Below are 25,228 nucleotides of genomic sequence, written 5' to 3'. Positions count from 1 at the left end.
AATCAATTGGACGTTTTCTCTTTGGGATTTCTCATTCTTGATTGAATTGACTAATAACTAAAGTGAAACTAAGGCTAAAATCAACTCGCCTAGTCAAGCTCGTCCATAAAAATAGGTTTTTGAAGTTTATCATTTCAAATTTCTTACTAAGTAAAATGGATCATTTTCAAGGTCCAACGCCTTAAAATGATCACCTTTTAAGTAAAAAAGGAATCACTTGATAAGAAAGAACTACGTAGGTCTGATTTCCTCATCGCAATTGAGGAATACGTAGGAGCAAAGGGAAACACCCTTGTCGACCACAAAAAGAGAAAAAATATAAAAAGGGTATAAAGGATATAAAGACATAAAAAGGGAACGTAAAAATCAAAGTCATGTTTGCACATTCGATTAAAGGCTGCCGTCCCTTGGGACGGACGTGTGGGGTGCTAATACCTTCCCCGTGCGTAAATACAACTCCCGAACCTTTCACTTTAAAGTTTGTAGATCGCGTCTTTTCCGGTTTTTCCGACGTTTTCCTCAAATAAACGTTGGTGGCGACTCCGCGCGTATTCCTTTCGTGGAACACGCATCCCGCGAGTCACGCGTCGCCCTCCCGCCGAAGGGTAGGTTGCGACAAGCCCAAAGTAGGCATAAGAGCTACTATGATAAGAGAAGAAAGGATCTTGAATTTGCTATAGGTGATCATGTATTTCTGAGAGTCACTCCGTGGACTGGGGTTGGTAGGGCGTTGAAGTCCCGTAAGCTCACACCTAGATTCATTGGTCCCTTTGAAATCCTAAAGCGTGTCGGCCCAGTTGCGTATCAGGTGGCTTTGCCACCATCTCTCTCAAATCTCCACAGTGTCTTCCATATCTCTCAGCTCAGAAAATATGTCCATGATCCGTCGCACGTGATCGAATTGGACAATGTCCAAGTGAAAGAGAACTTGACATATGAAACACAACCACTGAGGATCGACGATCGTATGGTTAAGCAGCTAAGGGGGAAAGAGATTCCCTTGGTCAAAGTAGTATGGGGAAGTGCTTCGGGCGAGGATGCCACCTGGGAACTAGAGGGTCAGATGCGTGATGCATATCCTACCTTATTTGATACTAGTAAGTTTCGAGGACGAAACTTTTTTTTTACGGGGGTGGAATTGTAACAGCCGTTTTTTTTAATAAATAAATAATACAGTAATAAGTTAATAAATAAATAAATAAATAAAAATATAATTAGGTCATAAATCTCCACTATATAAACCAAATGTTAACCTAGAGCAGCTTTTACAAAACACTTCTGCCCCTTTTTCTTTTCTGACGCACAAGAACCCTAACAGAGCAACCAGAGGAGGAGCTCTAGAGAGCACCAGAGACGCCACCATTGCTAACAGAGAACATTTAAGTGACTACCTCGAGGTAAGGGATGAGTTACTCACGCTTGGGAATTAGAATGAACATGTGTAGGGATCCCTAGAGAATCAATTTTTGGGTTATTTTGGGATGTTTATGAATTTAATTATGTTTTCATGTTTAATCGCAGATTGAGTGTGTTTGATGAACCAATTGGTGTTCTGTTGCGACTTTGTTGTAGTATTGATGTGTTCCTGTGTTAGGTGTGTACCTTAGGAATTAGAATTCTTTATAATTAGCATAAAAATTGTGTGGTGGTGATTTTGTTTATACCAGATATGGTGGCCTTTCAATCTTGTTCTTTTTATTTTTTTTTATTATTTTTTTTTCACACCGCAGTGTATACATGTACATATATATCGATACTGTTTTTATATTTTATTTCACGTAGGTGATTTCTCGTCATGAAATTCGTATGTGTAGGGATTGTTGGATAAATGAATTGGCTAAAATCATTTAAAGAAATCAACTTAAGTTGTATTCACATTGTAATTAGGCATTTTCTTGATGTTGGTAACTTAGTTGAAATATTTTTTAGCCTTAGGAAACATTTGAAAGTATAAAAAAATGGTTTAGTACTCTATTTATTTTTGTCTTAGTGTATTTCAAGTAAACACTTTTACTGTGATGTGCAATAATAATAAATAAATAAATAAATAAAAATAGGGTTATAGATATTATTGTTTCATAGTGATTATTGTTGTGACTTTATAGATTAATTGTTATAGAAGTTCTTTTTATTTATTTTGCTGAATTAATATATTTCGATTTAATTTATATTTTGTGATGTCAAGTAAATGTTACTATTGAATCATATGTGTAGGGTGCATGAGATGCAATAAATTATTTTATTATGAAAATGTGATTGAGATGATGTGTAAGTGATAATCAATTGATACGTGATGGATTGTGAATTATATGACTCTTGAGATGTTGTCTGTTTTGAATTGTGAGCCATGAATTATGTAATCACACAACTGTAAGACCTTTTAAGGGCGACGAGTTAATGCGCGATGAGTTGTGATGGGATCCACTGTGGGAACCCGACGAGCTAATCACTTGAGGTGCACTGGGTTAAAATATATATATATATATATATATATATATATATATATATATATATATATATATATATATATATATATATATATATATATATATATATATATTTAAAATATATACAATTGAGATTTTGAAAACAATTGAGTAGTTGTGTGTATTGCATAATTCATAGGTAGAGTCTGTGTGTTCAAATGTTTTTTTTGGGTTGGACCTGAATCAGGAGGGAGAAGCCCTGACGGACTCTTCGGAGTGTAGGCCTTGGGGGTCATCCGGTTTGAGTGCTCCTGTAAGCCTGTGCCGATCCCACATGGTTGGAGCATTCTCGCAAAACAGCATGACCCTGACTGGTCTCCCTATGATTTCACTTAGTGAGAGTGACCTGACTTGCCCATTGTGAGGCATGTCCTGTCATATACTCCTAGGCGCCCGACGAGGTTTTTCACTGAAAAATGGTACCACATTGCATGTAGGCTTAAGTCTTAGTATAATTGTTGCATAACGCTTGTGTTTGAATTTCATTGAGTTAACAATTGTGGTTGTTGTTATTTTATGGAGTGTGTAAACTTGAATGGGTGTGAATAATGTGTACGATTTTGTGCAGTAATGTTATTTATATAAATTCAGCTTTAAGTATTATATATTTCACATGCTCTAATGTTTTATTATATACGAATGTGATAACTCACTCCCGGTGTGTGTTTGTGTTTGGGCTAATTGCCACTTTGTTTCAGGTGAGCCTTCATATGATGAGTCACATGCTAGAGATGGAGAGAATTAGTCTGTGATAGGGATATGCTCTGATAAGTGTGATATTGGGGCATAGGACTTTACCTCGCATATTATGATTTTCACATGTTATGATTTACTGAATGATACAATTGCATTATACTTTTCTACTTTAGTTTCTTTTTATTATTTATTTATTTAGAGTGGATGGCCTTGTTTTGAGCCGGAATAATCTTACCTTTTATTTAAAAAAAAATTCTATTATGTTTTCACTAAGTGAATGTGAACCTTTATCCTTTTGAATTGATTTAAATTAAATGTGTTTAAAAAGAAAAATTATTAATTAATTTTGCATGTTTTTTTTTCTTCTCTTTTATTATTATGTGTTTATAATCTTTTAAATAAATTTTGTATGATTTATTTAATTAGTTAGTTATAATTGTAAGGGTAGAGGGTGTCATATCGTTGAATGTTATTTTCGACCAACGTAGAAAATCATTTTTTTAGTAGTGTTCTGACATTGAAGATGAAAATAGGTGATGACAATTTACAAAATTATAACTATGGTGAAGTTGATACAAGTAGTCCAAAGAGTTTGATATGTTAAGCTGATATTGATTTTTATTTTCGAAGAGTCCAAACTTTTAAAAAAATGACCAAATATATATAAAAAGAAACAAAAAAAATATAGAAATCAAAAGAAAAATATAAAATTTATTATAAAAAAGTATTTAAACCTAAAAAAAATTATGGCATGTTCATTTGGAGCAGTTATTTTTGTACCCAAAAAAAATTGGATTTTGGGAGCAGTCTTTTCTCTCTATTCTAGCCTTTTAGAGGTGTGTTTATTATCCAGAATTAAACACGGTATTATCATATATGCAACACTTTTACATTGCTTAACTAATTAATTTTTAGAGGTATTTTGGTTAAAGAAATTACTATTTAAGAAAAATTTGAAAAAATAGCATCGATCTCATTTTGCACCTTTATTTTAATTCAAATATTTTTTTCAAATATTTTTTATTTATTTTTTCTTTCACATGCATATGATAAAACTTACCCTTATGTTATGTGAATCTGTCTAGGGTCCCACCATAGGAAAGAATTTTATAGCCATTAGATATCTATATCTTTTAATTTATGGATGAGATTTTTTGTAATTTTCATTTTTTTTATTTTTCTCTTCTTCTTTCCAGATCTACCCCTTGCACAGTGCCTCTTCTTCTTGCAGAAGTTTCTGTGTCGGAGACGTTGGATTTCACAGTATTAACATCGGTGGTCAATCGATGTTGAATAGAAAAGGAAGTTTTAACATACGTTGGATGAGCTTCTCGTATTTCTCGATTTCCTCACTACTAGAAAAGGAAGTTTTAACATCGGTGGAAATCGACATTTAACATCGGTGGTCAATCGATGTTGAATAGGATGTTGTTGAAAGTTAAAAGTTTCAACATCGGTAAAGATGTAATAATACTGAACCCAGTAAATGACCAAATAAAATGAAAGAAAGCTATATTTAATTTTCTATTTGAATTCTTTTACTAGATACATTTCCATCAGTCATCAGTCAGTGAAGATGCAATAATACTGAACCCAATACTTGTGGTACACATAAATTACATAAAATGAAACTAGAATCACAGAAGTCCTTGTCAAGGAAGGTAATTGATAGTAATATAGAATCTGTCCAGCCACCATTTTACACTTACATATGTCAGCATTATGTGCAGTAAGGGCCCATTGATTCCCCCACCCCCCACCCCACTCCACTCCCTTTTATTCTCTCTCTTTCTCTTTTTTGCATGGGCATACTGTTCTAGCTTTACATAAAATGATGTAACTTATTTGTATAGTTCTTTCTCCCCAAACTTAGCATGAAAAAAATTATGATAAATAAAAGTTGAATACCAAGCATCACATTAATTGAGAATTCAGATTGATGATGTACTTAAAAAATGGATAGAATATTAGCAATTTCAAACATTGAAACAATGTTTCGTATCCCACTGTCAGTGTCCATAAGTCCATCAAGATAATCAACTATATAAAATTCCTTACAAACAATATTGAGTTAGGAAAATTTTAAAACGAATTATCTTCAATTCAAAAAATTTAGATGTTTCCAACTAAATTGTGAAAATCATTCATGCCTTGGAAAAGGAGAAAAATATTTCCATTGTGACATAATCTTTATACGACAATTGATATTAAGTGCTTGATACTCATCAAATTTAAGCAAGTTTTCAATCCCTAGTTGAAGCTTGGCATTTTATTAAATATAATAGACATCCAGAATCTAGATGATTCAGTAAATTAGCAAATTAACATTCCCTTTGCCTTTATTGTGGGACATGGATATTTTTTGCTGCATTTCAGCTGATATGGTTTTTAAGGGAGGGGTTCATTTGTCTTTTATGCAATGTAATTGGTTTCTCTTTTGATCTATTGCTTGTCTTACTGTTATATACATTTTTCTTGTTCACAAGAAATACTATAAATTCCATGAGGCAGGGGCAGGGGGCCTAGATTAATGAATGAAGTTTAGTGTTGGTTCATTTTACAGGAGCAGAAAGCCAGCACAGTGCATTCTATAACTTTAATAGACATCAACAGCATAATCTGAATACCTGACCAATCCACCCAGCCAACTCATTTGGATTTGCAATAGTTGCTGACAGGCAAATAAGTTGAACTTCTTTAGGGCAATAAATAACCTGCAGAAATCATCCTAATATGCATGAACAAATAGGAGAAGTTGAGCAAGCTATGTAACAAGAAAAGTCAAAAAATAATGCTTACAATCTCCTCCTAGATTGTACCACGAGATATGTCAGTAAGGTAATGAACTTCGTCCAAAACAATCACATCAACATTTACAAGTCCACTTCCAGAAGAAACATTACCAACACTACATGAAAAGCAGTAGTCAATAAGTACTCACATTCCACCGCAGCCTCCGCAATCAGCGTCTTCTCGCTGCTCGTCGGAGCGGAAACCACCACCGAGAAGCCTCTCAAAAAAACCAGTATCGCCTGCCGCTGAAACTCAACAAAAAAAAAATCAAGACCTCAACACCCAAGTTTCGAATTTCTCGAAAACAAAGAGAAACAAAAACAAACGGTGAACGAACCTGAAACTTGTCAATGCGGAAGTCGTAGACGGAGGTGAGCTCATCGACGTCAATGAGATCGGCGCCGAACTCCCTGACTTCATTGCATAGCTTGTCGACTCTCTGCCACTTGAATCCACTGTGCCAAGCGAACACGTCGGCCTCGTCAGAAGCCTCACCCAAAACGTCATCGTATTCGTCAGCAGAAACGTTGTCTTGGTCTTGGTCTTCTTCTTCATCGTCTTCTTCGTCCTCATCGGCGTTGGAGAAGGCACGAAAGGTGGAGGTCGGGGACTTCAAGGAGAAGGAGGCGTGGAATTTGAGGGAAAAATGAAGGGATCGAGGGCGAAGGAGAGAGAATGAGAGAGTGGTGGATGAAACCAATTTTAATTCTAGAACACTCTATGAGATTGAATGTGAGAGTTCTGATTCTCAAAGAGCTAAATGCCTCCTTGAGGAGTTCTTCACCCGAAAGAGAGAGAGAAGAGAGAATGAGTTCAAAAATGAAGGGTCACAAAAATAAAAGGTCTCTGCCAACGATAAGATAAGAGAGAAAAATAATAATAAAAATATAAGCATTCAAAGACGGTGAACCAAAACCGTCTTTGTACAGAAAAGCACTACGACGGTCTTTTTAATGACCGTCCTTAAATTTATAATTTAATTACGAGAATGTCATCCCATTATTTTCAAAGATGATGGTATACCAACCGATGTTGTCAGTGCGTTGTAATAAAAGGATTTTGTAGTAGTGCCTAGTGATGCAGAAATGGTGACTTTCGGCATAGAGGCTGCTATGCTTGATAAGGTTTTTCTTGCAACTTTCATAATTTTGGATCACTTGATTGCAAAACGAAGAATAAATAAAATGGATTTCATTCCTCTAACTTTTTCAATAATTTCAAATTTGTCCCCATACTTAAATGATGATGTATTTACATCAGGGTACAACACTATCCAATCATAATTCATTATTAATGACTTTTAAAATTTAATACCTATGTACTGATTATATTATCATCTAATCACAAATCATCCTTTAACTTATTTTAAGATAAATATTTTAAAAGTCTTTGAAATTATCATATAGTGATTAATGATTGTGTAAAATCTTTATAATACCTTTTCTTTTTAATCTAAATATACCAAAAGGATAAATGATTATTGACTTTTGAAATAACTGTTCTAAAAATCTAATAATTATGAATGTGTTAAAATTAAAGGTCAGAAGTATTGTATTATTATTTTTTCGGGAGTTATAATTCAATACTTTTCCTTTACCGTGTAACCTTCATTTAGAAAGAAACCCCTAATCAAGAAGTGATTATATATTGAATGGATAGTAATCTTGATACACACAAAATGAACAAACCTTTGCTTTAGAAAAACTAGACCCAAGCTTACCTGGGTATAGGCAATAAGAGAAATATTAACAATGCATTTTTAAATAATTGTTTTTCAACACTCTTTTATAATTAGTAGAAATTTGCTAAGAATCACAATATTGTATGAATTTAACTCTATTTGATTAATTTCACTCGTAATTTTAATTTTTAATAATTTTAACCAAGGGAGGAGAGTGTGTCGCTAACATTTTTCTTTAAACAGCAACCTCTAGATGTTTGGCATTGACGTGTACCACTTGGACTAAGATGAAACGGCATATTTTGAAACCTTTTATTATTTATAATTTCTTTCAAAAGAGAGGGGAAGCAGGTAAATGAGATTATTGTAAAAGTTGTCAGTGAAAATCCAAAACTTATATATCAATATGAATAAAATTAGGACTCTGCATAATGTTGGTCACGGATAATCCTCTCATGCATAATCTATGTTTTATGCCAAGAAAGAAATCCCATCCCATGCACTTAAGATGCTGTAAGAGATAAATAAATGTACGTGTATAAAATGTTGTTAGGTACAATAATCCTCAGAAATGCTAATTTAGTTTCCTTCCCACTTATGTGTATGATTCACTCATTTTTTTTTTCTTCATAGGTTGTTACAAAACAAATGTGTAAATGTTGCTTTAAATTTTGAAACAAATACTCAAATGGAATCACACCAGCCGAAAAATTCTTTACATGCTGTGTATTCTTGAGCCCCTTGGTGATAAAATTTTCTAGCTCCACCATAAGATAAGCACCCTTCCCATTTTTGACATAGCTTGGTGCTAGAACCTTCTTTTTCTTCTGTTTTCTTACTAATTTCACCACACTTTGTGTAGGTATCACACTCTTGACTAACTTCTGGTTCATTATTGCCTCTACTACAAGTTATTTGTTCCACTCTTTCTTCTCTATTCTCTGTGCCTAAATCTTCTTCTTCTTCTAGTGTTTCCTCCTTCTCACCTTCTTTGTGATTCCTCCTTACCTTTTCACTATTCTCTGTGTCTAAATCTTCTTCCTCCAATGATTCCTCTTTCTCACCTTCTCTGTGATTCATCCTTACCTCTTCAGTATTCTCTGTTCCTAAATTGTTTTCTTTCAGTGATTCCTCTTCACCTTTTGAGTTTTTTGCATCTGAAACATTTGAGTTTTCTGGTGAAAAGTCTTCCTTTACATAGAGGCCATTGCTATTTGCTACACATGGCAGTGCAGAGACAACCTGCAATATTACCAAGTTAGTAATATCAGTCAAATGAGTATAAAGAGCATATTATATCAAAAATGATTCTCTCACACCTATAAGGGGTGTGAGATGGAAGATACAGAAAAAAAAGGAAAAGAGAAGAAAGAAAGAGAGAAAATGAGGGATGTGATGAGTGATGTAATGAAAAAAGAAAACAAAGATAGAGGGAGAGAAGTGAGTGTTAATGAATGTAAAAAAAAATTAGACTTAGAGAATTTAATGAATTTAATTTGTGAAGATTTTAAGTAGAAAATGAGAACTTAAAAGGACTTTAGGTGGAAGAAAATCGAAGAGGGGATTAAATTTTCTTTATTTTAAAAATAGAGATTTAATTAATCCAAAATATACTTATGGATAAAAAAAGATCCAAATATACTTGAATCAAAGTCATACGCAATCCAAAATTAAAAGGATCAAAAGTGCATTTAAACTTACATTTTAAGATATATCTTTAGATATGGATGGATCATGATCATATTTATCTTTGAAGTTTGAACTATTGACTTTGTAAAATTATAAATGTTTACTATGATGCATAGCGAAAGGTTATTTCACTAACTTCACATTCTTGTCATAGTTTAGAATCAACTTTTTTAAGCTGAATCTGAATACAAATATTGAGTTTTTCATTGTTCATTCTGGGGCACTACCATAACTTGTTACGATTCAATCAACTATCAACTACTAACTAAATGATCTTCATTCCATCAAATTTAAGACTGACAAAATCATGTTTTTAAGATTTTTAGTGATTTAGCAACCTATCAAATTAAGAGAACTGTCAGAAATACACTCTCTAACACACTCTTTAAACATATCTTATTGGTTAAAATTTATAAAAAAAATGACAAAATTAAGCACTAAATGCACTTCTTATTTAAAGAATCTCTATCTTGATTTTTGTAATTTTCAATAAATTTTAACCAATAAAAGAGAATGTTAAAAGAGAGTATGTTAGAAAGTGTATTCCAAATTCCAATCACCCTTCTTGAATTAATATCCCAGCAGAAAATAACTTGTACAACTTATCTTCAACTGGCATATTCCCAATATGTAAATCTTACCATATTCATTGTGAATCTTTCCTTTGGATTCTTTTTCAGACAATTTTCTGTTATGTGGAACAATGAAACAAGTTCTTGTTCATCATAGGAGCTTCTGACTTTGGGATCCACCAACTGTCGATACTCTCTTCGTCCAAGAAGTGACCTTACCTGAAGAAATTTGTTCAATGCACACAAGGAATGAAATCAATATGATATAACAGTCTGGTTTTATAAATGAAAATAAAACAAACATTTTATTAAATGTAAGAAAAATGCTCACGTTCCTATCATTAGGACTTGCGGTTCCAATTAATAGAAATAGTTGAAGCCTAAAAATGCACAACTGAGAAGTAAAATAAAAATAGGTTATGGAATAGGTTTACAAGTAGATTCTAATGGTTTATATGAAAACTCCAAGAGCAAGAAATGACTAAGTGGACCAGAAGAATCAGAAAGAAAATTTTGAGATGCTCCTCCAACCAATTTACTATCAAGTTTTGACATGTAAATATGCTATTGATAGAAAATGTGATGAATTGTACAAACTTGTATAGTTACTACAGATAAAAAGGCTCACTGCTATAGGATATGTGTGTTTTAAAAATGACTAGAGCAATATAGAATGAAGTACCTCACAAATGGCTATTTTCACTATTCACTGGAATATATTATCCCCAGATAGATGAAGTGTGAAATAATAACAGTAATGCAGCAAATGTTCTCAGATATGGTTGGACTATATATTAAAGAAAAACGAAACATGTTTGTTGCAAACATAACCCTAATTAATTGCAGTAGCCAGTAATTTATAGAAACACAACAATATGGCTCTTACACATTCAACAAGACATTTCTGTCCTAATATTTTATCTGCTATCATACGGCCGGCAATCAACTCTACAAGAACTACACCAAAAGAGTACACATCTGCCTCAGTTGATAATTCTTCACTCTCCTGACACTCTGGTGCAGTGTATCCACAATTCCGTATACTTTTTTGCTTGCAGACATTCTTCAATTCACATCTTTCTTTTCCAAACACAAAATCTCCTACCTAAGTATGCATTGCATTCAACAAATTGTTAGTTTGTTATGATAGCAGATTAGCTTATTCAAATTGAAACTTAGTATAATCACAAAAACATAGCTCCAGAGCATTAAGGTTCAAGTAAAGTACCATTGGTTTGAACTCATGATTTAGAAGAATGTTACTAGGTTTTATTCCTCCATGTACTATATTATTCTCATGTAGATACTTTAGACCTCTGGCAACACCTATTGCAACTTTCACCCTTTCTCCCCAAGTCAATGATGTAGCACTTTGCCCTGCATGATTCAGAAATTTCCTGTGTTATATTAACATACTTTAGCTATGTCCTTGTACATAGTACTCAAAGCTCATTTAAAATAACTTGTTCTAAATTTAACATTTCACATGTTTATCCTTACTTGATAAGTACTGGTCAAGTGAACCGTTGCATGCCTTCTCGTATACAATTAGCAATTGACTTAATCGTATACACGAACCCAACAGCATGATCACATTTTCATGTCTGGCATTTATGAGCAATTGGAATTCTGAGATAAAGACCTTCTGTTCTTGTAAGCTTGTGAATGTGTGTTGCTTAATAACTATTTCTTGGTTATTCTCTAGCTGGCCTCTGAAAGCAGGTCCATATTCACCTTCACATAGAGAATACTTTATTGAAAATCCTTCTGTAGCAGCTTCAAGTTCTTCATAAGTATATTTCTTTTGCAATCCACTGTATGGACGCCTACTTCTACAGATTGAGCATACAGAAGACTTCGAATTCTCCAAAATGACTTTCGCTTCATTCGCATTCTTCAAACCCTCATCACAGCTTCCCTTAATCTGCAGTTTTTCCTGGATTTTTTGGTTAGAATTTTTCTCATCAATCACGTCATTGCTGATAACTGTTACTCTGGACATCTCTTCATGGGGGCTGCTCTGCACATCTTCTCCACCCTGTATCAGTTGATCTGCATTTCGCTGACCTATTATGTCATTGGTTATGACTGTTAATCTTAGGCTTCTTTCCTCCTCATATTGGTTTCTGCCAATCCATTCTTGCTCCTGCTTCACTGGATCAGCTTTCATTTGACCTAGCATTTGGTTATTATTAATCCCTTCCAGCCTCCTTCAGTGAAAAAGCTAAAGAAACAAAGATAGCAGAAACCTAACTAGTATTTAATTTAGTGATTATATGATTTTTTCTTTGTGGATTGATTTGGCATATTGAAATAAAATAGTATTCAGCTAGTATGACTGATAGTTAACTGGATCGAAAATATGATTATTTTTTAATTCTCTTTTTTTACTTACTTTTGGGGTCAATTATTGCATGCTGAAAAGTTCCTCTTCATCAGGAGATCCTGTTGCCATGTCAGCTTAAGCTGCCTGTATGTTATATTACATTTTTCTTTTGTGGGGGTTTCTATTTTTAATATTTTTTTATCTCTTAAATGTTTAATCCTGTAATATCACTCAATTGTCTCTTTTAAGTTTTCTGATCTACTTTTGCCCATACATTTTTAGTTATAGATCTATCTTATTACTTTTACCCATATGTCTTGTTTTGTGATTTGTCTACATGTCTTGGCCCTCTTGCTAGATTTCCTAAATTACCTTGTGTACTAATCATGGCAGGCTCATCATGTGGTAAGCATGAGTTTTCTGGAGGAGAGTCTTCAATTACAGAATACTCAGCTGATTCTTCTATGCCTTGTAATGAAGATACAACCTGAAATAGCCCGAAGAAAACTTATGCAAGTTTCAAATGTATGTGCTGTTGACAATGTATTTTATTTAGTTGTCCATAAGACTAGTCATGTGATGACTAGGACATGACTAGTTTGTTTACTATTATTCTTTCTTTTCCTTAATTAACATGTGAATTGTATACCTATTCTTTTACCATAAGTTCATTTAAGACCCGTCAATAAAAAATAAAATCTTTTTCACATTGTTATCTTGGTTTTAACTTTAAGGAAAATACTACCCATACTACTCTATGTATGGTTTATTTTAGCTCTAGGGTACCAAAGAACTTCATATTAAATGGTTGAATAAACTTTTCTTGTAAAACCATAAAAGCCAAAAAAAAAATTGCTGCTGTTAATCAACTTATCTCATAAATTATTTGTAGAGTTCTTCTGTTGAACTTCATAGTGTCCCTGGTGAAGAGCTATAAAATCATTTTTGGGCTCTAACATATCAGTTTAACCTTTTAGATGGAGTTAGATTCTTCTACCTTCTGTTATATAATTAAAAATTCAGTATATGGTAGTGTTTAGTATTATTTACAATCTATCAAGCTCAATGTGCTTTCATTGAGAGAGAGCATGTCATACTTGGTCTCAAAAATACAATCATTCCTAAACTAATAGCCTAAACTTCTACGAGAGTTGGCATTTGGCATAGTATCAAAACTTTCTTAACTAAATTGTCAAGAATTTGACTTTTGTAGCTGTCAATCATCTTGTTAAACTATAAATTCAGAAGAAAGTTTGACGTGCTTGTTCTTTGTGCATGCTTCTAGCTCAAAATGCATTTTTGTCAAAGAACATATCATGATTCATGATGATTTAAAACTATTCTAGATAGCTCACCCAAAAGATTAAGCCTTTCAAGATGATTAGTTTTCTTGATCATGACATTAACAAAATCCATTGTTTTAATGCAAGAAGCTACACTACTTCTACTCCTAATAAAATACCATAAAAAACTAGAGAAAATCTATAAAGATATCAACGAGATAAATTTCAGATTTCTTCATTGCTTCCTCAATAGGTGCAAATCTTACATTATATAATAACTCTAATGGATGACAACCATACATGTGTCACCATCTAGTATTTTAGGAAATTAAAATGAAATCAAATAACATCAAAAGTGATACAATCTTACCCCTCAAGGGTATTGGATAGAAGACTCCAAGAAGATTGAACTAGAGCGATTAAAGAAGGCCCTAGGATTCTCAAGAACCTCAAGATAGATTTCTGAGCCTATGGGCCAAGATTGGGTCCACTCTTCTTTGTAAATATTAGAATAGTTTCATGTCTAGTCATGAAACTTGTCACATAAGATTTATTATGTTGTGCTAAATTTTATTGTTTCTTTGTCTAACTCATTTGTTCATGAGTGTATGAAATTCTTTTAGCCTTTAGTTGATTTGAGCCAAATCTTGCATGTTAATTAGTCCTTAACATGTTCATGCAAAATTCTTAGAGAGTCTTTGATTGTGAACCTTTTCTTGAACTTTTAGGTTTTCCTATGATTGTGTCTATTGTAAATTTGAGTTTTGGTGATTGAATTGCTGACTCAGATGTTGATTCTAAGTGAATATTGAGCTCCTAAAAATGTGGTAAACAACCCTAGTGAGTTCAACATACATAGGAAGGTTGAAAATAAGCCCAAGGCAATCAATATACATGCTTAAAAAATTCGAAGTCTCAAATCGCTGGTGCTGACAGCTTGAACATACGAAATTGTAAAAATTACTGGGAATTGGTCACTGTGAATTTTGAGCTGAAATTTTTACATAATTTTCTAGACATCTGGAAAAAAATTAGAAAAAAAGAAAAAAGTGATTTGGATAAAAGGAAAAAATATGCAAAATCACACAAGTTGGTAGAAAAATCAATATCCATGAAAAAAAGTGAAAGGGAAGTGTGCTTGTTGTTTTGGCTTAAAATTTGTTCTATAACTGGTGTCTATTTTATACCAATCTTAGTTATGAAATTTCAATTGAAAATTAGTGTGAAAACAAGTTCAAAAACTAGAGATTTGTTGAGTCTTTTTTTTAGTTTTTTTACTATACTCTAGAGTCATTCTAAGTTTCTCTTTGAGTCCTAACTTGCTTCTATGTCCTTTTCATTGCTTTAATTGTTGAATAATCCTAGAGTCATTCCTTTTCATTTCATTTTTTGGTCTTTGGTTATTGTTTGTCTCTTTATTTCCTTGTTTGTGAGTTGTCATATAGGGAATCAAAAAGGAAGATTGGTGTCATCCAATGAAGAACTTCAGTCAAGAAGTAAGGGGCCAACCACTTTAAGAGCTATTGGAATAAGAAGCACTCCAAATTGAGTGAAACATCAAAGAGAGAATAGCCATCAAATTGAGGACCTTTTTTTAATTGGCAATATATTTGTAATTGGACACTTGTATGTTTACCTTTATTACTTTCAAATTTTGTAATAAAAAGGTCTTTCATTGGAAGTAAGTTGAGAGCCTCCAATAGGTCACCCTACTTCCATTTGTGTGTAATAATTTTAGACAATTTTTCCTTAGGATAGTGAGTACTTTATTGGAAACCTTAAATGAGGTTATCCAAACATTCTTAGGATCCGCCTAGTTTACATCTCTTGCACTTTATTTTTTTGTTTATTTACATAGCTTATTTTCTTTACTAGTCTCGTCTAGTTTATCTTGTTATTGCATAATACTTTCTTCTTACTTATCACACTTATCTTGAGTTCTTTTAAATCATAGGTTTTACCTTTTGCAAACCCCCAACAAGAAAGAACTACAACTTAGGAACCAACATGAGTCATCACTCATCCAGTGTTAATGGTGAGGGTACTAGTCATAAGGACCCTCAATCTAGAATCTTAGATGAGTTGAGTTCCCTCAAGTTATATATGGAAATAAAAAAACTAAAAAGAAAAGAAAAAGGAAAAGAGAGGGTAGAAAGGTTTGTCCCATAATTTTTCTATACTTGTAGCACCACTCATTGAGTTGGTGAGCAACCATGTTCCCTCATGGGAAGATGCCCAGGAAAGAGGTTTTCATACCTTATCCTATTCTAACATACCAACACCACTAATATATATATTTTTATTCTTTTTACAAGTGTCAAGGGAAGGAGCCCAGAGTATCAAGAACCTCAGGATTTGAGGTCAAATCCTTTCCAAGGGGGAGGAGATGATGCAATCCTTTCAATGATGATTTTCCACCATGGAGATGCAGCGGAAGATAAAGGAGAAGAGGTGAGAGGAGGCGCCATCCACTAAGGAATAAGCCATGGAAGAAGGAGCTTCACCACCAAGAGAGTGACTTGGATAATAAGCTTAGAGAGGAAGCTTCAATGGAGGAAAAGAAAGAAAGAGAAAGAAGGGGGAGCATGAAATTGAAGGACAAAAAGAGGGAGAAAAGTTGAACTTTGAAGTGTCTCACAAGATTCTCATTCATCAAAGTTACAATAAGTATTACACATGCTTCTATTTATAGCCTAGGTAGCTTTCTTGAGAAACTTCTTTGAGAAGCTTCTCAAGAGAAGCTTCCTCGAGAAGTTAGAGCTTAGCTACACCCCCCCCCCCCCTTAATAACTAAACCCACCTCCTTGAGAAGCTTTTTAGATAAGCTAGAGCTTAGCTACATAGCCCTCTAATAGCTAAGCTCACCTCCTTGAGATGAGAAGTTAGATCTTAGCTACACACAACCCTTATAATAGCTAAGCTCACCCCCATGCCAAAATATATAAAAATATAAAAAAAAAGTCCCTACTACAAAGACTACTCAAAATGCCCTGAAATACAAGGCTAAAACCGTATACTACTAGAATGGCCTAAATACAAGGCCCAAAAGAAGGAAAAAACTATTTTTAATATTTACAAAGAAGAGTGGACCCAACCTTGGCCCATGGGCTCAAAAATCTACCCTGAAGTTCTTGAGAACCCTAGGGCCTTCTTTAGCAGCTCTAGTCCAATCCTCTTGAAGTCTTCTATCCAGTACCCTTGGGGGTAGGATTGAATCAAAAAAGATATTATCTAAATTACCTAATCTATAAAAGTCATCTATTTGAGCCTCGTAGGCCCATCCTATCACTACCGATGGGTTCACTTGGACCTTACCCTCAAGGTCCATCCTATCATACACTACTTCTACTCCTAATAAAACATCAAAAGAAGAACAAATCAAGCTCAATTTTTTTAAAGACCTTGAGGGTAAGCTCCAAGTGAATCTGTCAACAATGATAGGATGAGATTAAAGAAACCCAAATAGGTAGTTTAAATATTAGATGAGTTAAGATTATCCTTTTTATATTATTCATTTCTATTTTAAATTTTCTAAAGTTAAATGAGGACGTGTTATTGACAACCACTAGGTTATATATTGTATCCCTCATTTGGTTATTATCATCAATGAAAATATCTAAATTGATTTTATCTTCTCTCTTAGTTTAGGTAGAATGATAAGAGTGGTGATAGAATATTTATCTTGCGCCTATCATCAATTTTTTGAGATTTGCTTTACAGTTTAAGCTTTTATGTCCTTATGGATTTGCTTTACAGTTTAAACTTTTATCTCCTGCAGTTATTTGACATATATAATTTTATTATACAGTTTCTTATTTATCAAGTAACTATCATGATCTCCATTGACTTAATGCTATACTGTATGAAGTAGCATGCTTTCTTTTCTGTTTTATGCACTTTCTGATCATATTCTACGTCACTTAGACTTACCATATTCATTGTTATTCTTTCCTTAGGATTCTTTCTGAGACATTGTTCTGTTACTTGAACCAACCATAGAAGTTTTTCTTCTTCATAGGAGTTACTGATTTTCAGATCCACCAACTTAGGGTACTTCTTTCCTCCCAGTAGAGGCCTTGCCTAGAAGGGAAAACAAATACAAAGAATTTGGTATGATGCACATAAGAAATCAAATTAGAATGTGAACACCAAAATTCCCAAACCAAATAATGAGTTGTATAGGCAATTAGTTTTATTTGCTCAAGAATATTTAGTCCGAGGTTTTGGTTTTTTGTGACTATGGCCTATATAAAATGAAACATTGATGAATCGAAACTGGATGTGAAAAAAACATTACAAGTTAAGTGACTGCTCCACTGTACTCACACAAAGAAATATGATGAACGAGAAGCATAAGCATCATCAACAACATATTTGCATGGCATTACACGGTCTAATGCTATTTTTAGAAATCATGTATACATCATGTTTTGATGTGTAAAAACTTTGGAAAATTATGGAAGAAATTACAAGCAAGATGATCTGTGAAGATTGTATTTCTTGCTTCGAAAAGATAAGCATGCCTGAGAACATATCAAATAGCTTATATTGAATAAGTATTATCACAAAAAAAATATAATGCCCTGATAACTTTTTGTGTAAACAACAAGGGAGGATGAGAAAGAAAAGTTCTTTTAGGTATCCCCTGACTTTTGCTTTCCGAAAAAGAAACATTATTCATTTGCATATTAAAAGAAGGATGAGCCATTGCACAAGGCTTCCACCTTGTGGGGTTTGGAGAAGGTTGATATACGTGCCCTACCAGCAAAGCTGTTTCCAGAATTTGAAGCCATAACTTTCTGGTCAAGTGGTAGCAACCCTACCATTGCACTAAGGCTCATCCTACATTCATTTGCATATTAATATATCAAGTTATTATCATTATCTTCTTACCCAGTCAACAAGGCTTTTTCCACCTGGTAATTTGTCTGTAGCCCTCCGGCCACTGATCAGCTCTAAAAGAACCACTCCAAAGGAGTACACATCTGTCTTATTTGATACTTTTCCATTCTCAACATACTCAGGTGCTGCATATCCAGAATTCCGTACACTTTTATCTTTGCTGGATTTCTTTGGTCCATGTTTCACTTTTCCAAAGTCAAAATCTCCAATCTAAAGATATATACAAGTAAAAGTAGGAATTTGTTTGAAGATAACATAATTATGCTGCGCTGAAACTTAAGACAGACAAAGAAAAGCTTCAAATACACCAAGAATCAAGTAAATACCCGTGGTTCGAAGTCATGTGTTAGAAGAATGTTACTTGGTTTTATATTTCCATGAATTATGTTATTCCCATGTAGGTACTTTAAACCTCTGGCAGTACCCATTGCCACTTTCAGCCTTTGCTTCCAAGTCAATGACTGGAAACTTCCCCCTGCATTATGTTTAAAATTTCCTTTACATCTTCATTCAATTCTCCAATGAAATTTCATGCATAAAATTCTTAAACTAAATTTGTAGATAAGTAAAAGGTCATGTATTAGTCCTTACTTGTTAGGTACTGTTCAAGTGAACCGTTGCATACTTGCTCATACACAATCATCAGTTGGCTTTTATTTGTGCATAAACCCAACAACATGACCACATTTTTATGTCTAGCACTGATGAACAACTGTACTTCTGATTTTAATATCTTCTCTTGGTGGGATGTAGTAACTTGATATTTCTTAACAACTATTTTTACCTGTCTCTCTAGCAAGCCTTCAAAAGTAGGTCCATCTTCTCTTTCTGATAACGAGTTCTCAATTGAAAATCCTTCTGTAGCTTCTAGGAGTTCTTCATAATTAAAGTCTTTTGTCCATGCATTGTTCGGACGCCTACTTTTGCATATACAGCATGCAGAGGACTTTGAATTCTCCAAAATGATTTCACCTTGACGCTCATCCAGTAAATCGTCATGGCATCTCCGCTGTGTTTGTGTTTTATCCTGGACCAGCTGATCTGCTTTTGTTTGATCTATCATTCCACTAATAGGTTCTGGTATTAAGCCTATTTTCATTTCAATAAAGTTTATCTCCTCTTCTTGATCCTGGCTCAACTGATCACCTTTTGTGGGACTTATCATGTGGTTGACACTAATTTTCTGAGTTGTGATGCCTTCCCTATGGAAGGTGCTTGGCATCTGTTCTTCAAACTCACTCAGCTGATTAACTACTGTCTGATCCATCATGCGGTCATTGATTATCAACTTTCCTGAGCTCTTCTCCTCCCCTTGGGGCCTTCTCTGCATCTGTTCTTCAATCTGGCCAAGTTTATCGGAGTAAAAGTGATTATTTTCAATTATTAGTCTTAACTTCTTTTCCTCCGCATGGAATCTGCTCTTGATTTTCTCCTCTTCCTGACTTTGCTCATCAGCTTTTGTTGTTGTTGGACCTACATTTGATTATTGTTAAACCCTCCTGTCACCTCTAGGAAATGAAATAAAGAAACAAAGCAGGATCTTAACCTATGAAGTAAATAGCGTCTCCGCAAGTTATCTAAGGGGTATTAGTTTGAATATAGAATATGCAAACTAAACATTTGTTAATATAACTTAGTCAAAATATGCTTACACTAGTTTTTTGCTACTTATTCTTTGAAAACTTTATATGCTGACACATACTTGAATCTTTTCAATATTAGTTGTTTGGATATTAAATTGTGCATCTACTGTGAATTTGATACTTCTAATTGCTTTTTGTGCTCCTTTGTGTATTATGCTGACATTATTTAATAAACTAACATGTGATAAATTAGTACATTATTAAGTTATAAAGCACTTATACCAATGCCAATGAAGGTTGACTCAACTAGGAGGATTAAACTGTACCAATGTGGTCCTTCATTGGTATATACCAAGAAGTGGTTTCTTTTAACACGCACTAACCTGTAACCGCCCTACCCCTAATCTTTCTTTTACCAAAAGAGAATATACTAATATTGGTCTTCATTGGCAATCCTCTCCTGCCCCTCGTTTTGGAGGCTGTTATGCTCTTCTACCTTTCCCTTAAACTTTCACAAGTTTTAGAATTTTCCAATAAAATCCACTACAATTTGTGCTTTCCAGATTATATTTATGCTTAAGTTTTCTTGTTCCAGATTTTCTGTTACTAAAGGATTTACAGAAGCTGTGTGTGTTTGATCCACACACTGCTGATTTATTTATAATCATAACGATGCTACAATCAAGGATACAATAATGCACAGGATCCATAAATATTAGTTATACCGGTTTCCTTATTTACATAAGATATGAGTAGATATTTAACAGTTACCTTGTGAACCATTTATGTCTGGCACAATTGTTGAATCTGATATAGCTGGAGTAATGTCTTCTGTCATGTGGCAGGTTTCACTTTCTGCTATGCCTTGTAATGCAGAAACAACCTGAAATTGCCCAAGTGTATGCGATTGAAAAGGTATATCTGAGGCAATAATAAGATAGGCACTTGAACATTTTTGTCTACATGCAATGAATCCAAATAGCAATCATGAAAAAGTGAACCTCATTAATTCAATCATGAAATAGCAATCATGAAAAAGTGAACCTCATTAATTCAATCATGAAATAGCAATCATATGGTAAAGATGCATGCAGATATTCTAGGTCTGTCCAGACAGAAAAAATCCTCGTTATCAACATAGGGTTAGTGCATATTGTTATTTGCACATGTTTATCAGGCATACTTGAGTATTATTCTTTGATTAATTCTTAATATATAACGTATCATTGAACTTGGAAATATTCTTGAAGCTACATCTTGAATATATCTTGAAAATTCATTTCGATTTCATAGGGTATCCTAATCCTTCAATCTAGAATTTCTCTTTTTTACGACCGTAACTTTATATATATCATCAGTTTACTACCTTTATTCAATCAATAAAATTTTTCTATATACCTTTATTAGGGAGAGTTTGGTAGGGGAAAAGTTTTTTCATGTCTGGGAATCATGATTTAATGTGTAGTTTATTTCCTCTATCTTTTGGCAGTATATTAAGGAAAAACATGGAGAGAAAAAAGAGCATGATTTGGCATGGTATTAGAACATTGTTTATTGAGGGATTTGGAGTTGCAGTTTAGAGTTTAGTCATTACTACCCTCAATCTTGTACTCAAAATTTCAATTCAAAGTAATGTACATTTTTCTTTTGTCTAAGACCCTTAGTATTTCGTAAGCCACATTGAGCTCTGACTAATTCAAATTGAACCAATAAGACCCATTTAAAAAGGTAAGGCTCTCATGTTTTATCCATTCCCGATACTAAAATTTGAGACCATACTTAAGGGGAATCAAACTCCTTATCAAGTGCAACAGGTATTGGTAAAGTAATGTATATTTTTTTGTTTACACTATTAAGTGGTGCTTTACAAGAGGGTCCTCATAAAAGCATCCAGTGCTTTGCTTAATACTTCAAGCCTTAGGTTGAGTGGCTACTATTACTATATGGGATGGGATATGATACTTTCTTCGTTTTGTACTTTGCATATTGTGATTGGCATCATAAATTGTTGGAACTTACCATATTCATTGATAATCTTTCCTTAGGATTCTTTTTTAGACATTGTGTTGTTACTTGGACCAGCCAACGAAGGTGTTCCTCTTCGTATGAGTTTCTGATTATGGGATCCACCAACTCTGAGTACTTCTTTCTTTTAAGAAGAGGCTTTGCCTGAAAGAAAGAGAAAATATTAAATGTATATGATGCCATGGGAAACAAGGTCAATGAGAAAGTAAGCATTGAAATTTCTGAGTCATTTAATGAATCAATTCCATTTATGACTTATGAGGGACAATACAACTAACATTATTAATTATGAATATTGTAAATCCCAACTGAAATGGAAGGATATGCTTGAAAACTGCTTTGTAAATTTTTTGGATAAAGTATTATCACAAGAAAATAAAACATTCTCATAATAATGTAAATCTTTTTTTAGATATTCTCAGCCTCGGGCATAAGATTGTAGACAATTAAACTCACTATTGATTGGTATTTTGATAGTTTGCTTGTTGTATGTGAAAGTAATGTTATGTCTTACCCATTCAACAAGGCATTTATCTTCCAACATTAAATCTGTAGTCCTTCGCCCTGTGATCAACTCTAAAATAACCACACCAAATGAGTATACATCTGTCTTAGTTGAAAATTTCCGCTTTTCCTGGTATTCTGGTGCTGCATATTCGCAATTCCCTTTGTTTTTATTTTTGTAGGACTTCAAATCTAGTTCTTTCCCATAGCCAAAATCTCCAATCTAAAGATATGTATATCATTTAAAGTAAAAGTTAGTTCCATTGATGACAAAAAGGCATATTTTTATTCAAAGTTAGACAGATACGAGAAATGCATCGGCATCAAGGTTGTCAAGGTTCAAGTATGTACCATTGGTTTGAAGTCATGTGTTAGAAGAATATTGCTTGGTTTTATATTGCAATGAACAATGTTATTTTCATGTAGGTACTTAAGACCTCTGGCAATGCCTATTGCAACTCTTTTCCTTTCTATCCAAGTCAATGGTCTGGAGCCTTCTTCTGCATAAATCAACAAGAGCCATTAGTATGAAAATTTTCATGAGCCTTTTATCATATAATATCAAATTCTAGTGTCCTCTATTCATACATCAAATTCTTGATATGATATATGTCTTACTTGATAGATACTTGTCAAGTGAACCATTGCATGCATACTCATATACAGTGAACAGGAAACATTCTGCTGTAGATGAACCAAATAGCATGATCACATTCTTATGTCTAGCTTTGAGGATGGTTTGCATTCCTGAATTAACTTTTTCCCTTACTTGAGTGTTTCTTACATCATGCTGCTTAACCACTAGTTTCATCCCTCCCTCCATCTGGCCTTGGAAAGTGAATAGAGATCCACTTTCAGAGAGACAATTCTTCAATGAAAATGCATCTGTGGCTGCTTGGAGTTCTTCATAACTAAATTCCTTTTTCCACCCAATATTTGGTCGTCTAGTTTTGCAGACAGAGCAGAAAGTGGACATTGAGTTTTCCAAAATAATTTTCTCTTCCTCTCCATCCAATATAACCCCATTGGATATGCTCAGCATCTGTGCTTGATTCCGGCTCAGCAGATCATCTATTGGTTGATTAATCATTTCTTCATTCTTTTCTGGATTCCTCAAGTCCCACCTCTCACCATTGAGGAAGTTGTTTGTCTTTTCTTCATCTTGGTTCGGTTGATCACCTATTTCTCGAGCAGTTGTTTGATCATTTTTAATCACAATTGTTGTGTCCTCCTCTGTCTCATGGGGCATGCTTTGCAACTGTTCTTGATCTTGGCCTTGCTCATCTCTTTCTATTTTGTCAATCATTTGGTTACTATTTATTTCTGTTCCATCCATTGTCTGACATGTTTTTTCATTAGTATTGGTAGTAATATTTGAGCACCCCTCTTCCTCATAGGGCCTGCTTTGTATCTGGTTCAACTCATCAACTTCAAGTGTGCCTATCATTAGATTGCTATTAGTTGTAATATTAGGTGTTCAAGAAGATCTATACTGAAACATCCAATGAAACAAGGGAAGGAGATCTTAAGGGAACATTAAAATCATTAAAATTGAAACTGACAAAGGACAGAAGACATTATAATTACTATATGGGTTGAAATCAAATAATGTTCCTGTACTCACTCTTGGGGAAAACATCAACGTTGAAAAGATCTTTATATGGAACACTTGGTAAGCTTTCATCATATGTTTCATGGCCGTTACATGGTATTTCGTCTGGGAGATCTATAGGTCGTAGTCGAACAATCCGATTGTTATGCCTTAATATAGATATACCACAAGAAAGCTTCTCCAGGAAAAACTCCTTATCTTTCTTCATTTGCCTGTGAACCAAGTGCATTTATTTTTAATTAATATGAGGTTTTCTTCAGATTAATGGTACAACCAAAGATGTTTTTATTTGATATTTGCACAATTAAATAGCATATTAATTTATTTTGTATTTTGAAAATGTTCATTTCAAGTTTATATACATTATACATTTATTTCAAGCTCCTGAATCCTGATTTAAGAATGCGGCACCATAAGAATGTGTTTGAATGGATTAAACAAAAGTATAATAAATTTTCAAGTCCAGTGTAACTAAGCTAAACTTATAGGATAAAGTCGAAAACAAATAACTATTGCCAATGCAAGCATCCAAATTTTACTTATACAACAATGCACTAATGCATCTTTTCTCTATTTATCATTCTTATTGTGTTCATTGTTATTTAATTTTTCTTGTCTATTTGTATTCAAGTCTACTTGATATTTCTTAGCTCAATTCAATACTATAGTTATGTACACAGTGGCTGAATTATCTGAATAATTAAATTGTCTTCTAGGCATGACATGCTTGTGATTTTTAGCTGGTAGCTTAAATCATTATCTAGGAGTAAAAGTGAGATTTCAACTACCATACCTGACCTATAGTTTAAACATCTATTCTCCTGCTATTTTGCTAAAAGTGATTCTAACTAAAATTATGCAATCAATGGAATTTTACTCTTCTCAGATTCCCAACAGTATCAACTTTGTTTTGAAATTTTGCTGTATGCTAGCTAGAAACAGCATACTTGAAGTTGTAAAAGGAGGGTGAATAGTTTAGGAAGCCCATAATAAGAGTTCATTTACGTAGAGAGATGAGATTTGTATATATTTTATGCTACATCAGTTGGTGGATTTTATTAGATAATGTGTTGTGA

General features: G+C 33.6%; 1 protein-coding gene across 1 annotated transcript; it reads right to left on the bottom strand.

Annotated features, from left to right (window-relative positions):
* Nucleotides 1-8,177: 8,177 nt before the first annotated feature.
* Nucleotides 8,178-23,987, bottom strand: LOC113000738 (uncharacterized). The gene is made up of 15 exons (XM_026127443.2): nt 23,159-23,987; nt 22,892-23,040; nt 22,551-22,763; nt 22,031-22,180; nt 20,783-20,894; nt 19,020-19,901; nt 18,755-18,903; nt 18,420-18,638; nt 17,457-17,606; nt 12,616-12,730; nt 11,418-12,092; nt 11,146-11,294; nt 10,804-11,022; nt 9,987-10,136; nt 8,178-8,898 (listed from the first exon to the last, which is right to left on the bottom strand). The coding sequence occupies exons 1-15, from the start codon at nt 23,985-23,987 to the stop codon at nt 8,341-8,343; spliced, it is 4,719 nt and encodes a 1,572-aa protein (XP_025983228.2). The 3' UTR covers nt 8,178-8,340.
* Nucleotides 23,988-25,228: the final 1,241 nt, after the last annotated feature.

The sequence above is a fragment of the Glycine max genome, chromosome 20, assembly GCF_000004515.6.
Source record: "Glycine max cultivar Williams 82 chromosome 20, Glycine_max_v4.0, whole genome shotgun sequence".
Lineage (NCBI taxonomy): Eukaryota > Viridiplantae > Streptophyta > Magnoliopsida > Fabales > Fabaceae > Glycine > Glycine max.
Note: the sequence above shows the minus strand (reverse complement) of the source record. Positions and strands in the feature narration are given on the sequence as shown.

Coding starts and splice junctions, on each gene's coding strand:
- LOC113000738 (XM_026127443.2), bottom strand. CDS start 23,987: ATGATAGGCACACTTGAAGTTGATGAGTTGAACCAGATACAAAGCAGG. Junction 18,639..18,754: donor CACATGACTTCGAACCACGG/GTATTTACTTGA, acceptor ATATATCTTTAG/ATTGGAGATTTTGACTTTGG. Junction 12,731..17,456: donor AAAGAATAACAATGAATATG/GTAAGTCTAAGT, acceptor GGGCTATTTCAG/GTTGTATCTTCATTACAAGG.